The sequence below is a fragment of the Poecilia latipinna genome, unplaced genomic scaffold, assembly GCF_001443285.1.
Source record: "Poecilia latipinna isolate Pla-1442-1.1 unplaced genomic scaffold, P_latipinna-1.0 Scaffold170, whole genome shotgun sequence".
Taxonomy (NCBI): Eukaryota; Metazoa; Chordata; class Actinopteri; order Cyprinodontiformes; family Poeciliidae; genus Poecilia; species Poecilia latipinna.
Window position 1 is genome coordinate 421,953 of NW_015112786.1, and position 16,276 is coordinate 438,228.

Below are 16,276 nucleotides of genomic sequence, written 5' to 3' on the forward strand. Positions count from 1 at the left end.
TTTTTTTTTTACATACTGAAGTTTAGAGCAGAACCTTTGTATTTGCGTGTTCCTGGTATGTTTCTAAATCTGACACAAAGGTAGCATCCGGTAACAATGGACAAAAAAGCTGCTTCTCTTGCAGCTCTGGGGGTTAAAACTGATCTGACTGGACACTGAAAAAGACTATTGTTGTATTCCAGTTCTGTTAAAGGAGTGACCCCATTAGCAAAGCTATCCAAGCCTAAAATAGCATCTCAGTGCTAAACATGTAGCAGCAGCACAGACGTCCCCAACACTAACATCAGCATCCACTGACCACATTTCTAAAAAAGATGTATGAATGATCAGGAGTTCCTGAAACACTGGAGCGCTGAATGGTTGGAATAGCACTTTACATAAAGCTAATGGTTGAATAACATGAAAAACAGATTAAAAACTATAAATGTCTTAGTTGTTGAGTTCGGATGTCTATTTATTCAAAAATCTATCAGCAAAAGTGTTTTAAAGTGAGAATGTTGATTGTTTTGTTGATATACAGTTTTTGATTAAAATTTTAATTGTCATTCATTTGTTAAATAACTTAACTGAACATTTTTTATCAAGTTCCACCACTATTTTAACATCTTCCCACAGTGGTGATAAAGTATTCATTTCTGAAATAATGAATCATTCAGAAATCTTAATATTTACCGATGATACCGGTTGTTTAGAACTCATTAGATTGTCAGAATCATCAAACAATTATCAAACCTGTTACTGTGATTTCTTTAAGGGAACGAGGTTGTAAGGGTTTGAAGTTCACCTTAATGAGCTTCTATTTCACATTGCACCTGTTCACACAGAACTCATCATGCTATGCATCACAGGTTCATCTGTAAAAAGGCTACATAAAACTAGCTACGTATACTTGTCTGTTTTGAAGCAGCCTCAGCATATATTAGCTTTATAATCAGCCTGGAGTCATTCTGAGGAAGAAGCTGGAGGCTACCAGGTTCTGTCAGGCATACAATGTTTGGAGGGAAGAGTCTGTGGCTCCTACTGGGACCCAGTGTCCCCACAGAATGACAAGCAAGTACAGTCTGTCAGCAGTTTACACAGAAAAACTCCCTCCAAGGCATTCACTGTCACAAACAAACTCACAGGGCTGATGGAGACAAAACAAAAAGATTTCTTTCTAAAACAGTTTCCCTCAGCTCAGGCGATTAATCTGCTTTTGTGACAGTCCAGTCTCGGTACAGGTAAATATTACACTGATTTCACATTGAAGCTCAAAGCTTAAAACTGGCTCTCTTTCAGTCGGATCTATTTAAAGTAAAACTGAAATGTTTAGCCATAAATACCATAAGGAAAAGCTTACAAACCTCAGGACAGCAGCCTAGCTAAAATGGTGGCAGCATCATGCTCTGGTGCTCTTCACAAAATAGATGACATCATGAAGGAAGAGCTTTATGTGGAAAAACTGAAGCAACCTGTTTCAGAATTTGAAGAGACTGAAAATTTGCTGTAAAATAAAAAATAATAAAAAATTCTGGTTCATTATTGGGGCATTTAAATAATAATAATAATAATAATTTTGGTAATACCAACTGATCTAAAATGGGAAAAACTGATTCTGATTTAACATTCACATAAATATATTAAGTTATTAACAGACAGAATAGGAAACATGATTGAAAAGGCAGAAGACATTAATACTGATAGACCCGATTCATTTATTCTCCCTCCAACCAGCAGAGGACCAAAGGCTTCATATCATGTTATGATGTTATTCCCTCATCTAAAACACACCAGGAGTGTTGACTTCCAGGATTAATGAAAACCAGTTTGAATAGTAAACTGAACTTAACTGCATTGTTTGATAACCAGGATCAATATGGAATGCATGTAAATGACTTGGAATCTGTTCGTCTTATTGGATTCAAATGATTTTCTTTGTAAAGTGTTTAGATTTGTTGTGAACTGGAGCAACATAGTTAAGCTTTTCAGTGATGTTACAGGTGTTGATATGCTTACGTTGTGTTGCGGTTTCTCGGCTTTGTGATTTTTCTCTTTCTGCAGGTTTAGAGGCAGACTGCTACACTGCTGACTTCTGTGCTTCTGTCTCTCCTCTCCTCTCCTCTACTCCTCATTTCTCTTTTTCTTTTCAATGTCTGTCTCCATTACATTTGAAATAAACCCAGAGCCAGGATTAATCTATATATCAAGAGGATCATCACAGGAAATGCTGTAATGCTTCACTTGTAAAAGTAAATTTGTTTGGCTTCACCTTGACAGTCATACAACAGTTCTGAGTGCCACAGTGCAATACATTTCTTTATTTCTTCAAAATAAATAAATAAAACAATAAACTGAACTGAAGTTATGTATCTTTTTCTACACTGTATGCAAACATCTGGTTTCAACTCTGTCATTTTACTGAAACTGAATTTTGTAGGATATCTACAAAAGATAGAACAAGTTTTCTTTAAAAGCAAGCTTCTTTTAAATCAAAAATGGCATTTGTCTTTTCATTTAATAAAAAAAAGTTGAACTTCAGAAGGAATTATTCATTTTTCTAAGTGGACGAATCAAATGAAACTCATTTGCTTTAGGGAGATCCACAAAGGAAAGTTCTAAAACTGTCTGCATGTTAATTTGAAACAAATCCCAAATCAAAAGGAAACTTGAGGTAATTATGGTGAAAATGCTGAAGTGACTAAGGATTAAGCTTCAGATTTAAATATTTTAAAGGTAGAAAGACTCCAGTTGGTCTGACTGATTAGAACAATGAGATAATTTAGAGCTGCTCCTTTTAACACCGTAAGGATATGCAATATAGATCCACAGTCCAGGGTAAATGTCTATTGTCTTTTTAAGGAAAAACATGCAGGAGGAACGTTTCTAAGACAAAAACGTACGAATACAAACCAATTAATACATTTATCACAACAAGCTGCACTGAGAACCTGAAATAAAACCCGGTGCACTTTTTCTGTTTTTATTTTAATTCCAATGCCTCTCTGTCATCCATGCAGCATGGAGGGCCAGTAATGCAGGAAGGGTGGGGGCGGGGGGGGGAGACGGAATATGTCCGAAGGCTGTTTTAAGAAAGACACGGTGGTGGGTGGGTCGTCCTCATTTCAATTTCAAACTGATCCTCCAAGTGTCCCACTGAGCATAATTTCCTCCCCTCCATCTTTGTCTGCCACTGCTAGCGCGTAAACACAGAGCTGAGATGAGAAGGGCAGGCAAACTGAGACAAAGCAGGAGAGATGTGACGGGGACGTGGGCGCACACCGGTAACTTCCTCACTTCTCCTCAGCATAATAAACATAAGGCAGGTTTCTGAAGGAGGACGCTGGTCAAAAATGCAGATCATTACTCTTAACTTTACATACCCGACTACAAATGTCCATGTCTTTGCTTTTTTTAAAATCCATTTCCCTCACCTATTCCTGTCCTAATTCATGCGTTAACGACTCCCTACTTTTAACAAGGAGTTGGGTAAGATGTTGAACACCTCCAAGGCTGTTTGGCTTTGGGACGGAGGCTCATTCCAGGGCTCTATTATAAGGTAATAATTATGTTCACAATCCACCAGGGCAGTGCTTTTTATCCAGACATGCTCCCAGCCACCTGATTTAACCCCAATTAAAGCAGAACAGAGTGGTGTGATTTGACTCCAGCTCTGCTCCCTGGGTGGCATGTATGAGAATGTGGTAGCTGGTGTGACTGGAGTTTCCACTTTGTGTGTGCCACTCTGTTTGCAGTCAACACTTCCAGAGAAGAGAAACTTTTAATCCTTCAGATGCTTCTTAAGCTCTGCACCGTTTTTGAACAAAACATTTTAATCTAAACACATCTGCTCGTCGTGTAATTGGTATTTCTAGGCTTTTAATGATTAATTAAGAGGTTCTTTTTTTTTTTTTTGATGAGCATCGATTCTTGGGATTTATACCATTGTACATTCCCCAAAATCACTTCAGTTTATTTATTTGTTTCTTATAGAAGAAATTTAGAAAATGAACCTGGTCTGTATAAAGACCAGACAGATACATGAACCATACAGTCATTTCCACCACTGATACTTCTCTTATACTCATTCTGAATGCATACAAAGTGTTATTGGAAAAACATTTTAATCTTGACTGACATGAAAATGGAAAGAATCTGACATTTTGGTGAATTAATGAATGAATGAACGATCGAACTTCAGACATGGTGGCTGATGTTGCAGCTCCTCACCCATGCGGGAGACGTCACCCTTTATCTAGAGTAAATGACCACATCACGATGAACCTGCTACCATTTAAAAACACATTTTGAAAACACAAAACTTTGGTTAGCTGAAAATCTGCACAGTTGACACAATCAACCCAACAAACCCACAAACCAAACTAACCTATCCAAACTAATCCAACCAACTAACCAACCCGACCCACTAGGGTAATAGTGCATAAAAGAAAAGTAAGACCCAGAAATCTGACAGGCCGTCTACTGTCTAAGTAAATAAATGAAATTCAACATGGTGTGTGGTAAAAGCCCTGATGTGAATTCTTAACAGCTGAGTGGAATTCCTTTGTAACTTTCAGCTCAAGGAGTTTTAGTTTGATGCATTACGGAGTATCTACGGATGGTAGTGTTGTTTTAGACTACATGTAATGACAGTAGGTGATCATAAAGCAACTAGCAAAAGCAAATAATTTGTCCAAAGCAACATCTGGCAAACTAGACAAGCAGGTGTAGTTTTTTTTTTTTTTTTTTAATTCTAACAAAAGTTCAGGTGACCTACAGTGAGGAGCATGGACAAGTTCGGTCAAGTATTTCATTCTTTCATGCAGAAAGCCTTGTAAAAATAAATGAGCTCAGCAGTGTGACCTTTTGCAAAGCAGCGGAATGAAAGAGCAGCGTTTTAATGCCGTATCCTAATCAGTGAATGTCGGGTTATGCACCGTCCCGGTGACTTTGAGGAAACATAAAATGGCATTACCTGGTCATAACAAAATATGATGCTGTCAACTTTTTCTCAAAGGAGATGGCAATCAATTTATTAACTCTTCAATTACTTTAACAGGGGTGCTGGCAGCAATAACCTGCGGCAATCAACAGTTTAGTTCTCAAACCAGGTTTAAAAAAAAAAAAGGTTTTACAACCTGGAGGCATGTCTTGATAAATAGTTTTTACAGTGAGCTGGAACATGATGAGAATTACCTGTGGAGGGTAATTCATTCACAACAAGGTACTTGTATATATATATATTAGGAGCTAAAAACATTTCAAGTGTGGCGGAAAAGCAAAAGCTGAAGAAATCTGTAGGGGAACAAATACTTTTCCACCATGCTGTACGATATGCATTTCTAACGTGACATAACATCAGAAATCCATGAAGTGCACAGTTACAGTTCATGTTTGTATATTTCAGAGTGGATCTATACAGTATATCTGCACAGATTTAAAGATTCCCTACAGTTAAATGCTTTATTCCCTCATTAAGCCAAACACAATCAGTCCCCTAATTTCCTGAAAGTATATCCAGCCAAGAGTAACTCACACTAATTCCTCCTGATTAAAAGCAAACAGAGCTGTTAGAGAGAACAACATAACCCTGGTAGCAATATGCTTCTACTCCAAGCAGAGACCAAGGCAGAATATCCCGCATGTCACTGCGGGGAGCTTTTTCATAAGATTCACATATCCCCATGCTGTCTGCACCCAGGAATAAATGCACTTTATGTAGTGGATAAATGATGTGAACCTGCTCCCCATGTGGCGGTGCTGAGAGAGCGCTGTGACATTTAAGAGGAAGTGCAGAAACGGATGAATCGAAGGAAGAGACAGATGGATGACAGACGGGGATCGTAGGAGAGGTTGCACTCTAATGGCGGCTGTGATATGGATCCTGTAATCATCATCAGTTAGACACTGAAGTTTGATCAATACGTGCGGGCACCGGGCGGGGTGACAAACAGGAGCGAGCGTCCGGGAAGCACCGGAGAGAGGCGCCGCGCCGTCCAAGACATTAAGACAAGTCAAGACAAAGCAGGGAAACTGGCAAATGAACAGAAATGAAGGAACATTTAAAGTGTGAACAGAACATTCAGTGGGTGTAATGAAGCCCTGGAGACAACAACAACCAAAAAAAACATCAACAACAAAAAAAAAAAAACATCAGCAAAAAAAACAAGTGTTTTAATGCATTCAGACCTGACATTGTTTTTAACTGTTACTGCTGGAAGGCGATTTAAGAGCATTTATTCTTTGTGACTTTGTCTACCAAAAGTGAGCATATTTGTAGTAGCATTAGCACCACTAATAATAATAGTAATAATAACAACAGGAAGAACAACTAGGGGTGCACCGATTGCAGTTTTCCAATTTCAAAACCCTGACCTGTCAATTTCGATTTTAAAGTTGAGAAATAGACAAGTGGCAATGTTGACCACAGTAGGTGAATACTGTTAACCAGACATGACCTGGTGGGCGGGGCTGTCGGTCAGACATGCCTAAGTATCGGCCGATTTCACAAAATGAAGGAAATCGGCGCCAATTGATCAACCGCCTGATTTATGAGTGCAGCTCCCCCCAATAACAATACTATAATAAATATATGCTGCTAGCTGGACTCTTATTAAATTATCTTCAACCTGTAATAATTTTTCATAGTTACACATTTCAGCTGAACTGCGACAATATTGATGAAAATGTACCCAGTAATTATTGATTCTAAATCTTTATTGTTACATAGTTCCAAATATTTCCAAAACCACTTCATTATTTTAAACCAAAAGATCCACCAAGCTTCAGCTAGCTTCAACATTGACTCTACAGCAGAGGTTTGTGGTTAACATGTCATGTTACCAGAGGAAGCCCAAACCATCAGCCTCCACCACCGTGCCTCGGTGCTGATGCAGGGCACTTCTGATCATATCTTATGTTTGATTTTCACAAAGTCTTAGTGTTGTCTCAACGCATTAGGGGTTAAGTCAAAACTTTTGAATCATGCATCACTTGAGCATTTTTTCTATTTTTATTAAAATTATATTTTCATTATCCTGAACAAATGAAAACTGTAGAGTTAATGACTTTCTTGATGTCTGTCGGTCTCAAAACACCCACATACTGACATAAATAGATGATAGTTGAAGGAGAAGCCACTACTTTCCTTGGATCTGAAGTGTAAATGTGAACACTTCCTGGTCCATCCATCCCTCCAGCAGATGAGTTATGGTCTGACCACCTTATTAATAAACTGTCTCCAAAAGTGATAGTTCATAGACAAATACTTCATAAGTGCAATTCTTTGACAATTTTTCCAAAATGAAAAAGCTATCATGCTCAACAGACACATAAATAATGAGCACGTTTGGTAAACACACACCAGGAACTCATCATGTACACAGACGCCATCTTCTGGTCAGTATATTTGGGTAACCTACGTTCACAAGACACTGGACTCCATGTTACATAACCAGATCACAGCTGAAGGATTTGTGACCCTGAAATGAACTGAACCATTCAACAGGCTTTTAATCAGGGCCATCATGGGTAATGCATGGCATAAAAAGCGACACTGAACTTTGTCACATCAGGACTAAAGGATGAATAGACCAAACAGAAGCTTTTGAAGCTGCTCATCACAAACTCTAAACACGTGGCAATGTGCCAGTGATTTGATGCGATCATGATCGTGTGCCTACATGGCCAGCTCACCTCCAGTCGCAGGTATTCACTCTGGTCCCTGGACACCAGGCTGATGATGATGCTGCTGTGTTTCCGGGTTCGAACCAGGACTTGGATCCACGTTCTTCGGGCCGGGAGTGCAGACGCCAGCTGGTAATGCAGATGACTGTGGCCGTCGAAGGAATACTCCGGGGCCTCTGGAGTACAGATACACACAAATTAGACACTGAACAATTAAGGATCTTCTCTATCATCTATGCAACTCAATGTAATCTCCTTTTTTCTGTTTCTAGAACAAATGTCAGGCAGAATCAATCCAATGTTCTCAAATTTGTTGAGAAAATGCATCACTCAAACGTCTTCATATTAACACTGGACCCCCGGCTATTGGCAGGTTTTCCAGAGGAATGCAGCTCCACAGAAATGTTCTTGGTATCAAAAACATTCAAAACAAAATGCACCTTTGAAATACCACAGAGGAATGTAACTTGATACAGTATTGGCTGAATCTCCAAGAGCAGAGAAAAGGAAGAAGGTGGATGTTAGCTTCTGCGGTAGTGCTATGACAGTTTTCACTGTGTGTATTAATGCATATTGAGGTATATTTGGTGTTTGAACTATTAAAACAAGCAGTCAAAAGAGGATTTTGATGATTTCAGCTATTTGCAGTTGTGGATCCTGACCTCCACTCTGTATTCCAGGTATCTAAGTTTAAAGAGATGAAGTGCTTTAAGCCAAAACCATATCAAGCCCTTTCTCGTTCAGCACTGAATTTGCAGCATGAGCTGTCATCTACAGACCACTTTAAAACTCTGTCCTGATCTTCACCAACTATATCGTAGACTTTCAACAATCCTTCCACTCATCCAAGATCAGGCCGGTGGGTTAGGAAGGGAAAACCAGACGTTCCTCTCACTAGTAACACTCTCCAGCTCGTTCTGGGGGATCCAAAATGAGACTCATTAGAACTGCACCTCTACTGGTGGCAGCATGTTGGAGCAGCTCTGTCACTTTAGTTCTGATTTGTTCAGTTTGTTCATGAATGCTTTTGTCTGAGGCGTTGTGTATTTGGAAGGATATTCTCTCTGCTTTTGGATATTGTGCAGCTGAAGAGAGTTTTGGACAGTTGTTATGATGTGTAACAGCAGAAACAATGTGTTGTTTTCACAACTGGAAGCAGGTGGTTAGGATTTCAGAAAGATCGAATATCTGAACTATGACCCCCAATTTCCAGAAAATGAGGCTTCATAGATGCAGAGAATCAGCAGAGAGCAGAGAGAGGAGGAAGTTCAAACCATATTCCATCAATCATATCCTGTCTATCATGTCTACGACTGAAGATATTTGGATGACATGAGTTATGACAACTTAGGGATTAATAAAGTATTATTCAATTGGATTAAGCTGAATAGAAAGGCATTTCCAGTGACTATAAAATCACTCCACCAAATTCCGCCCTTGTTCTACCTCAGATGACCGACTCACCTACACTGACCCCTTTCTGATGTAGAGAAACAGTGGCTCAACTTTAAACCAGTCATCAAGAGAGGGATGGCCATTCTAACTGCATCCAGAGTCCTGTCCCTACAACAGGTGATTGCCAAACTGTAGACAAACCAGTAAATTTAGAGCTTTGGCTTTTGACCAACCTCTTTCTTCACCAGAGAAACACACACACACGCACACACCAATCCTATCGTCTCTTCTAAGTAAGACACAGATGTACTGGAACAACTCCGACTCCCCACCAAAAGGGACCAGAGGTGTAGCTGCATGAGATTTGTAAATTCGGTGTAATTAATGCTATCCTCTATTGTGTAATAATCTCTTGTTAATTGGGAAGGGTTGCAATTAAAAAAAGAACATTTATGATGGTGATTATGAAAACCGAGCAAACAAGGAATGGGAACAAATCTCCGAAGAGAGACTTTGGATGCTGAATTGTGTGGAAAGTGTCTGAACCCGGTGAGCCAAAAGAAAATGCTTCCTTTGGTGCTGCCTTCTCAAATTAAAGCTGAGTAAACAACTCTTTTCTCTTTTCCAAAGAGGACCTCCCTGGCTGCCAAAACTCAGCTATGTAATGTAAAAAAAAAAAACAAGTCATTGTATAAACAGTAAAAGTGATTAATTGCTGTTTATCATTGTCTCCTCAACTTTTTTCTCATTAAATCGTTGAATGTTTGACGTGTGCTGTAGTCGTTCACGTTGCTGCACAAAGCCCTTATTGGCTGCTGTTTTAAAACAGAAAATATATTTTAAAAAATAGCTGCATGTCCAGTGTTATTTATATGACAACAGTGTGTGCGCTACTCTTCTACTAGTTCTGTGGCATTTGAGAAAGCCCTGTCAATTAGTGTCACTCTGAGGCAAGAGGACAGTGGAGGGGAGGACGGCGCAGCCTGGCACGGCGTGCTGCGGTCAGCAGAAAGCAAACTGGGATGTGCGCAGAGTCGGACCAGAATCATTAAACATCCCATCTCCTTCCAACAGCTGCAGTCAAGTGAACGCCTCCGCAGCCATGCGGCCGGCACAGACAGCCTCACAAGGAGAGCTCATCCCCGGGCCAGAAGGAGCCTTAATGTGGGAGCTGCCGAGAGGCTGCATGCTGCTCTGCCAGCAACACACAACAGTAATTAAGAATCCTTAAAGGAAGAAGCAGCTGACCTGTGTGTTCATTTCCCATAGCAGGAAACACAACATCTGCTCAGAGGATACCTAGAAGGAATGAGACTGCGAAGAATTAACGTCAGAATGGCAGAAACACAGGCAGATATGGGCAATTAGTGATGAGTGGTGTTAGCAGAGGACTCTTGCTAGTTTCTCCTTCACAGCTAGGATAAATAACAGCAAAAACGACTAGTTTGTGTTTTAAACCCTGATAAGTATGCTGGATGTACAACGCCTTCACCCATTTCATATTCTGTCACGTTAAACATCAACGTAAGTGTTCCTTATTGGTATTAGATGTAAGGTTGGGACTTCAACCCATTAATTTCAAATAATTAGTTATATTGACATTTTTTTTAACACAATTAATAACTTTTTTTTTTCTTTTTAACATACAAAGGTTCCAGACAGAACCTTTGTATTCACATTTTTCTGGTACACCTTTAAAACTGACACAAAAACTATTTTCGCAAACAACAGCGATGGACGGCAAGCTGCTTCACTCCGCCCACTGAGGGTTAATATTTGCCTCAAAAACCGATCTGATTGGACGCTGGAAAAGACTATTGGTGTTTTCAATTTTTGCTAAAAGGAGTAAGGATATCAGTAAAGCTATTTAAACCTAAAATAGCATCTCAATGCTAAACATGTAGCAGCAGCACAGACGTCCCAAACGCTAACAGCAGCGTTCACAGCCCACATTTCTATAGAAGATCAGGAGTTTCTGAAACACTGGAAAGCTGAACTGATAGAATAACACAGTGTGCAAATCTGATGGTTGGAAACCCTGAATAATAATTTCACAACCACTAATGTTGTTGGGTTCATGTCAATTTATTCAATATTTTTTCTGCAAAAAGGGGTTTTGAAATAAAAATGCTGCTTATTTTATCACTAGTTTATTGCAAACAATCCATTACAGATCCTCCTAATAACTTGATTTCAAAATTTTAATTGCGTCCCATTACTCATTATATGAGACAGACATTGCTAAGACGTGCATTGATGTAGAGTGGAACAAAAATCAAACATGCTTTTTGAAGATTTGCAAAGATTAAAACCTAAAAAGTGTGATGTATATGACCCCTCCTTTAAATAGCATCTGTTCTTTATCTATTTGTCCAAAATCTTTACCCTTTGTGCACCTCTAGTACATCTGCCTAATGGAAAAATCACCAGCAACGTCCTGCACCTTCGAGGTAAATTGTTTTCTAATTTTTGGTCTGGAAAGAAGTTCCAGTCTTCTCAGCAGCAAAGATGGGATGTGGGTCACTTCCCTCATAAATGTATTCAGGCTTTTTTAATAAATGAGTGCAACCCAAATCCGCTTTTGAGTAAAAAGCGATGGATGCTTGAAATCTTATTTATAATGAAGTTATAATGAGAGGAAAAAGTGTGGCAAATAATACATTGGCTTGTTCCTAACATTTTCCATTTTAAGAATATTTTAATTTGTGAAACAAAATATCTATCTGCATCTGTGTTGAAGTGCAAAACTGGTTCGATACTTAAAATCTGTCTGAGGGCCCCATTTAATCCTCCCATGGCCTGCAGATCACACCAGAGCCATATGTTTAACATCTCTCTCATTAATATATGAACAGGGAATGTTTATATCAAACTACATACATGTGTTAAAATAGCCTAGTCAAAGTCCAGATCCAGCCCATCCAATCAGCCTGCATCTGAGCTACGCGTAAAACAAGAATGAGTCACTAAACATAAAGTACTGCCTTGAAAGGTGATTCAATAGATAATTCAGTCAGTTGGATGAATATAAAGATATAACACAGTTTTTATGTGACCTTTTCTGACAGTATCTCAACAAAATAAAAGTTTTTGGTGGTAACCTGAAAAAAATTTGAAAAAGTTAAAGGAGTTTGACTTCATGGCAGATGCGACGTAGTGTTTCAGGTTCTGTGACCCGCCCTAAGACCTGCTCGGTTACCGTGGAGACGCCGTATAGCTTCATGAGCCCAACACAGATCTGGCTTACCTTCTTCACACTGCTGTCCCGTGTATCCGGCCACACACTGGCAGCTGAAGGAGCCCCACTCCCCATGACAGCGGCCGCGATGGCCGCAGGCTGGGAAGCCCATGTTGACACAGCTGCTATCAGTGGTGAGGCAGCCTGGGGAGCTGGACTGCCAGTCGGCCGGGGAGCCCAGATCATACAGCTGAACCCAGGAGATAGAGGTGAGAGGACAGAGGTGCAGGAAGAACAGAAGACGAGATGGGAGGAGGTGAAGAAAGTGGAATGGGGAGAGAAGAAATAAGGGAGGGAAGAGTACAGTTTATTACAAATAAAAGATATAAGTCAGAGGGGATGTTGGATAAAAAAAGGCAGCAAAGTTAAAGTGTGATGACAGGAAAAGTTACCAGTGACTGAGCAAGGTTATAAACAGGAGACAAAACCAGTCGGCAACAACAGAGGAACGGCTGTTTGAGAAGCAAAACGCAGAGATCCAAGCAGCTCCACAGCTACAGGGGGAGACAAAGTTCTTTAAAGCAGCAAAAGTCAAGCAAAGTGAAAGGGAAAACTGAAGAAGGGACTGCAGAATGCGCCAAAGGACATTCGCTAAGGGTTCCTTCATTTCCACTCTCATCTTCCTCCCTTGTTCTGTTTATACTCTCACTCTTTCTCTCTCTCTCTCTCTCCATCTTTCTCTCTCTAACTTCTCAGAGCCGATCCTCTGATGGAAAACCTGCATGACCAGCTGCATACGGCGCTGAAAGGACTGCGGGAGCTCTGAATACTTAAACGCGGCTCCTTTGACAATCCCGTATTCTGTGCAGCCTTTTTGTGCTGCAGAGAAGATGCAGGAATGCAAACGAGTATAAACTGACTGAATGGTGCTGTCAGGGAACCGCTGGCCTCCAGCAAAGCGGAGCATCCTATTGGTTCCTCCTTTTTAAAAACGGCAGGGTTTGTGCGGATCCAGCTGAGGACTAAGAGCTGAAGCCCAAACATTCCCAAACAGCAAGAGAGAGAGATTCCCATCCCTGCATGTAATTTGATCATGCATCGGTATAACGACAGAAGAAGAATCTGAACAAAACACTCAAGTGCCAAAGTTCACCTGCCTGTGCACAAATTGTGAAGCGTGGCTTCAGCAGAGAGGAATGTCAGTCTCTCAGATAGACGACTGCAGGCGGCCCTATTTGGTGAGATTAATGTCAGGTGCTGGGTATAAACATGTCATCGCTCAGAAAGAGAGAAAAATATGCTGAGAACCAAAATCCAAAGCCTACAGAACAGTGTGTTGTGCTGTGAGCGATGTGTCACCAATCATGTGGCAAAGAATCCATTTTAATGCATTTAAAGAAACACTTGATCTCATCTATCATGGATATTTTTTTAATAAAACAAAGGTACTACATTTCACTAGCAATACTGGTGAAGATAGGTCCAAAGTAATAAGAGTCTAAAGTAATAAGAACAGCGGTGGTGGTTAGAAAGTTAGCCGCGCTAACCCTGAAGCCCTAATCATAAATATCAGTTAGTTAATGCTAAATGTCAACTATGTTGATTACCTTCATATGACAAAAGCAAAAAGATGTGCTACAACATAGCAAGAAAGACTACAATCCCAGAGCACCAATTTAATTTTGATATTATAATTTACATGTCCTATAAAGTCCTTAGATATTGTATTTTTTTTCGTTTACATATTGTCTTTTAACTGTATATTTCATTTTATTCCTGTATGTTTCATATTTTAAGTAAAGTTAATTTGTTAATTTGTGAATGTGGACAGAAAACAAGACTGATTTGTAAATGGTCTTCACCAACAGCAAAAAACGAGCATGAATATAACGTCTGACAACCTGACGTCAATAACCAAAACTTCAGTAAAGATGTAGAACTGAAAGGTTCATCTGAAAGGTTACAAAACAGCCAAGTAAATTATCCAGAAAAAAAAAAAAAATAACCGAGGGGAAGCTAAATGCACTGAATGTCTTTAAAGCTAGCTAAAACACTAAGCTAAAAATTAGCTGGACTATTAGCGGATTAGCAGAAATGTGCCCACTGCAACACAGATGTTTCTGGTATTTTAAGGACAGATTCAAATCAAGACTGCTGGAAGTTTCAAAACCAAAGTATGTATAAACCTGGCAGACTGAGACACAGAGATATATACTGGTGGTGCTCTCCCTCTGTGGGAGTATTTTACTTCAGCGGGCTGCTGGTTGGATTAGATGGGGGGATGGGCAAAGCTAAAAACACGGCAATCCCAGAATAAAAACTTCCAGGACAACAGCATGTGGGCATTTATCGTATCATTATCATAAAAATGTATTATCATAATATACATTTTCATTTATCACAACACAGATAAATTCCAGTAAACAATGTTTGGATCTCCCTGGCTGTATTGTCAGAGTTGCTACTTTGACTATTTTCTTCACTACTGGCTTGATGAGAACAGAAATGTAGCTTAGTGACAAAAATCAAACCATGTACTGTATGCTACTGGAGTCCTTATGATATTTCAAAATTGTTAGGTTTCTTATGAGTTTCTTAGAGTCACTATTTATTTTAAGCTCATCGGACCCATCCCCAAAACCAGAGCTAAAATATAACAACCATTCAAAATGTATTTGTGTGCGAGGTCAAAGTTCAGACCTAAAAGAATTGTAGAAAGATTTAAAACATACATTTAGATTTTATCTTTGTCCTATTTGACTGAGCTTGAGTTATTCTGCAAATACAAGGCAAATGCTTCAGTCTTGATATGGAAAACTGATAAAAGTAAAAAAAACTGAAAGCACCGTTTAATATCTAAGATTAAATGGAATGTATGTGTAACTGAATTAAATTTATTTTTTTGTAAATGTTCTCAAGACATTTTTTGTGAATTTGTGTTATATAAATAAATTGAACAGAAACTGAACTGAAGTGAGTTATAATTTAAGACAAAGATGAACCTAAAAGTTTTAAATCGTAGAGACATTTGCCACGTTTTGGCCTTATGCCACACTTTCTAAATATTTATTTGTAAAACTATGAAACCCACTTTGTATTGGTCTTTTACACAAAATTCCACCAAAGTACTTTGAGGTTTGTGGTTGTAACGTGACAAAATGGGGGAACTCAGTACTTCTGCAGAGTAATGTAATGCATCAGTAACACCCTGATAACACGCTTCGTAAAAAACGACTGCAGGTCAAACGTTTCTGCAGAGCAACGCAAAGCTGCTCACACTCACAAAGCCATTACCCCAACTGTTGTAAGTGAAAAGCTCCAACCTAAAAATGGAGTGACAGACGTGTCAAAACCAGAGAAAAACTTAGTGCAGAAATCTAAATGTGAGGGCTGAGAGGAGACAGACAAGCTGGGAAATGACAGGATGAGGATAGAGAGACTTAAAAGCAGACAATGGCGAATGACAGCCAGAGGGAAGAGGCGAGGCTCTGGAATAGAAACATAATTATGAAAGACAGGAAAAAGCATAAAAAATAAAAAATCTTTTTTTTTTTCTTTTCCTTCATCCAGACTTCTACCTCAGAGCAGTAACCTCCCCTCACTGCTTCCTGCTGTTGTCTTTAAAGTGTTTAATGGAGCTGACACAGTGCTGTGAGGGTCAAGAACAGGTAAATGCTAATATCCACGTGAACTACCTTCATCTCTTCACAGGCACTTGCATCCTGGTTGAAACAGACCATGTTGCTATGGCAATGAAAGTGAAACGTTAACACATTCAGTAAAAAAAAAAAAATAAAATAAAATAAAAGGGCATCAAAGGAGAAACCATGAAAATCCTGAAGCATACAATGCTGAAGCATGTCCATCAACGTTATTAATCATCAAAACGCCCACTCTTCCCTCTCTTTGGAGGTTTATTATCTTTGCGTCCGCCCACATATACCGTGCAGATTTATCTCATTAGCACACAGTTTTTGAACATACTCTTGCTTTATCTCTGGCTAAGGTAAATCCCACTAGAGCCAAGCCTTCAGTACTTCA

At 39.4% G+C, this 16,276-nt stretch overlaps 1 protein-coding gene across 2 annotated transcripts in view; it reads right to left on the bottom strand.

Annotated features, from left to right (window-relative positions):
• The window catches only part of LOC106946002 (neural-cadherin-like), a 123,548-nt gene that overhangs the window by 67,880 nt on the left and 39,392 nt on the right, over positions 1-16,276 (bottom strand). For both annotated transcript variants that reach the window (XR_001424668.1, XM_015030045.1), the window contains exons 7-8: positions 12,305-12,485; positions 7,672-7,838 (exon numbers count right to left, since the gene is read on the bottom strand). Coding sequence is in view for 1 of the 2 variants with exons in the window: in XM_015030045.1 (XP_014885531.1) it covers positions 7,672-7,838; positions 12,305-12,485 (348 nt within the window). In the remaining variant the exon portion in view is untranslated. The remainder of the gene's footprint in view (positions 1-7,671; positions 7,839-12,304; positions 12,486-16,276) is intronic.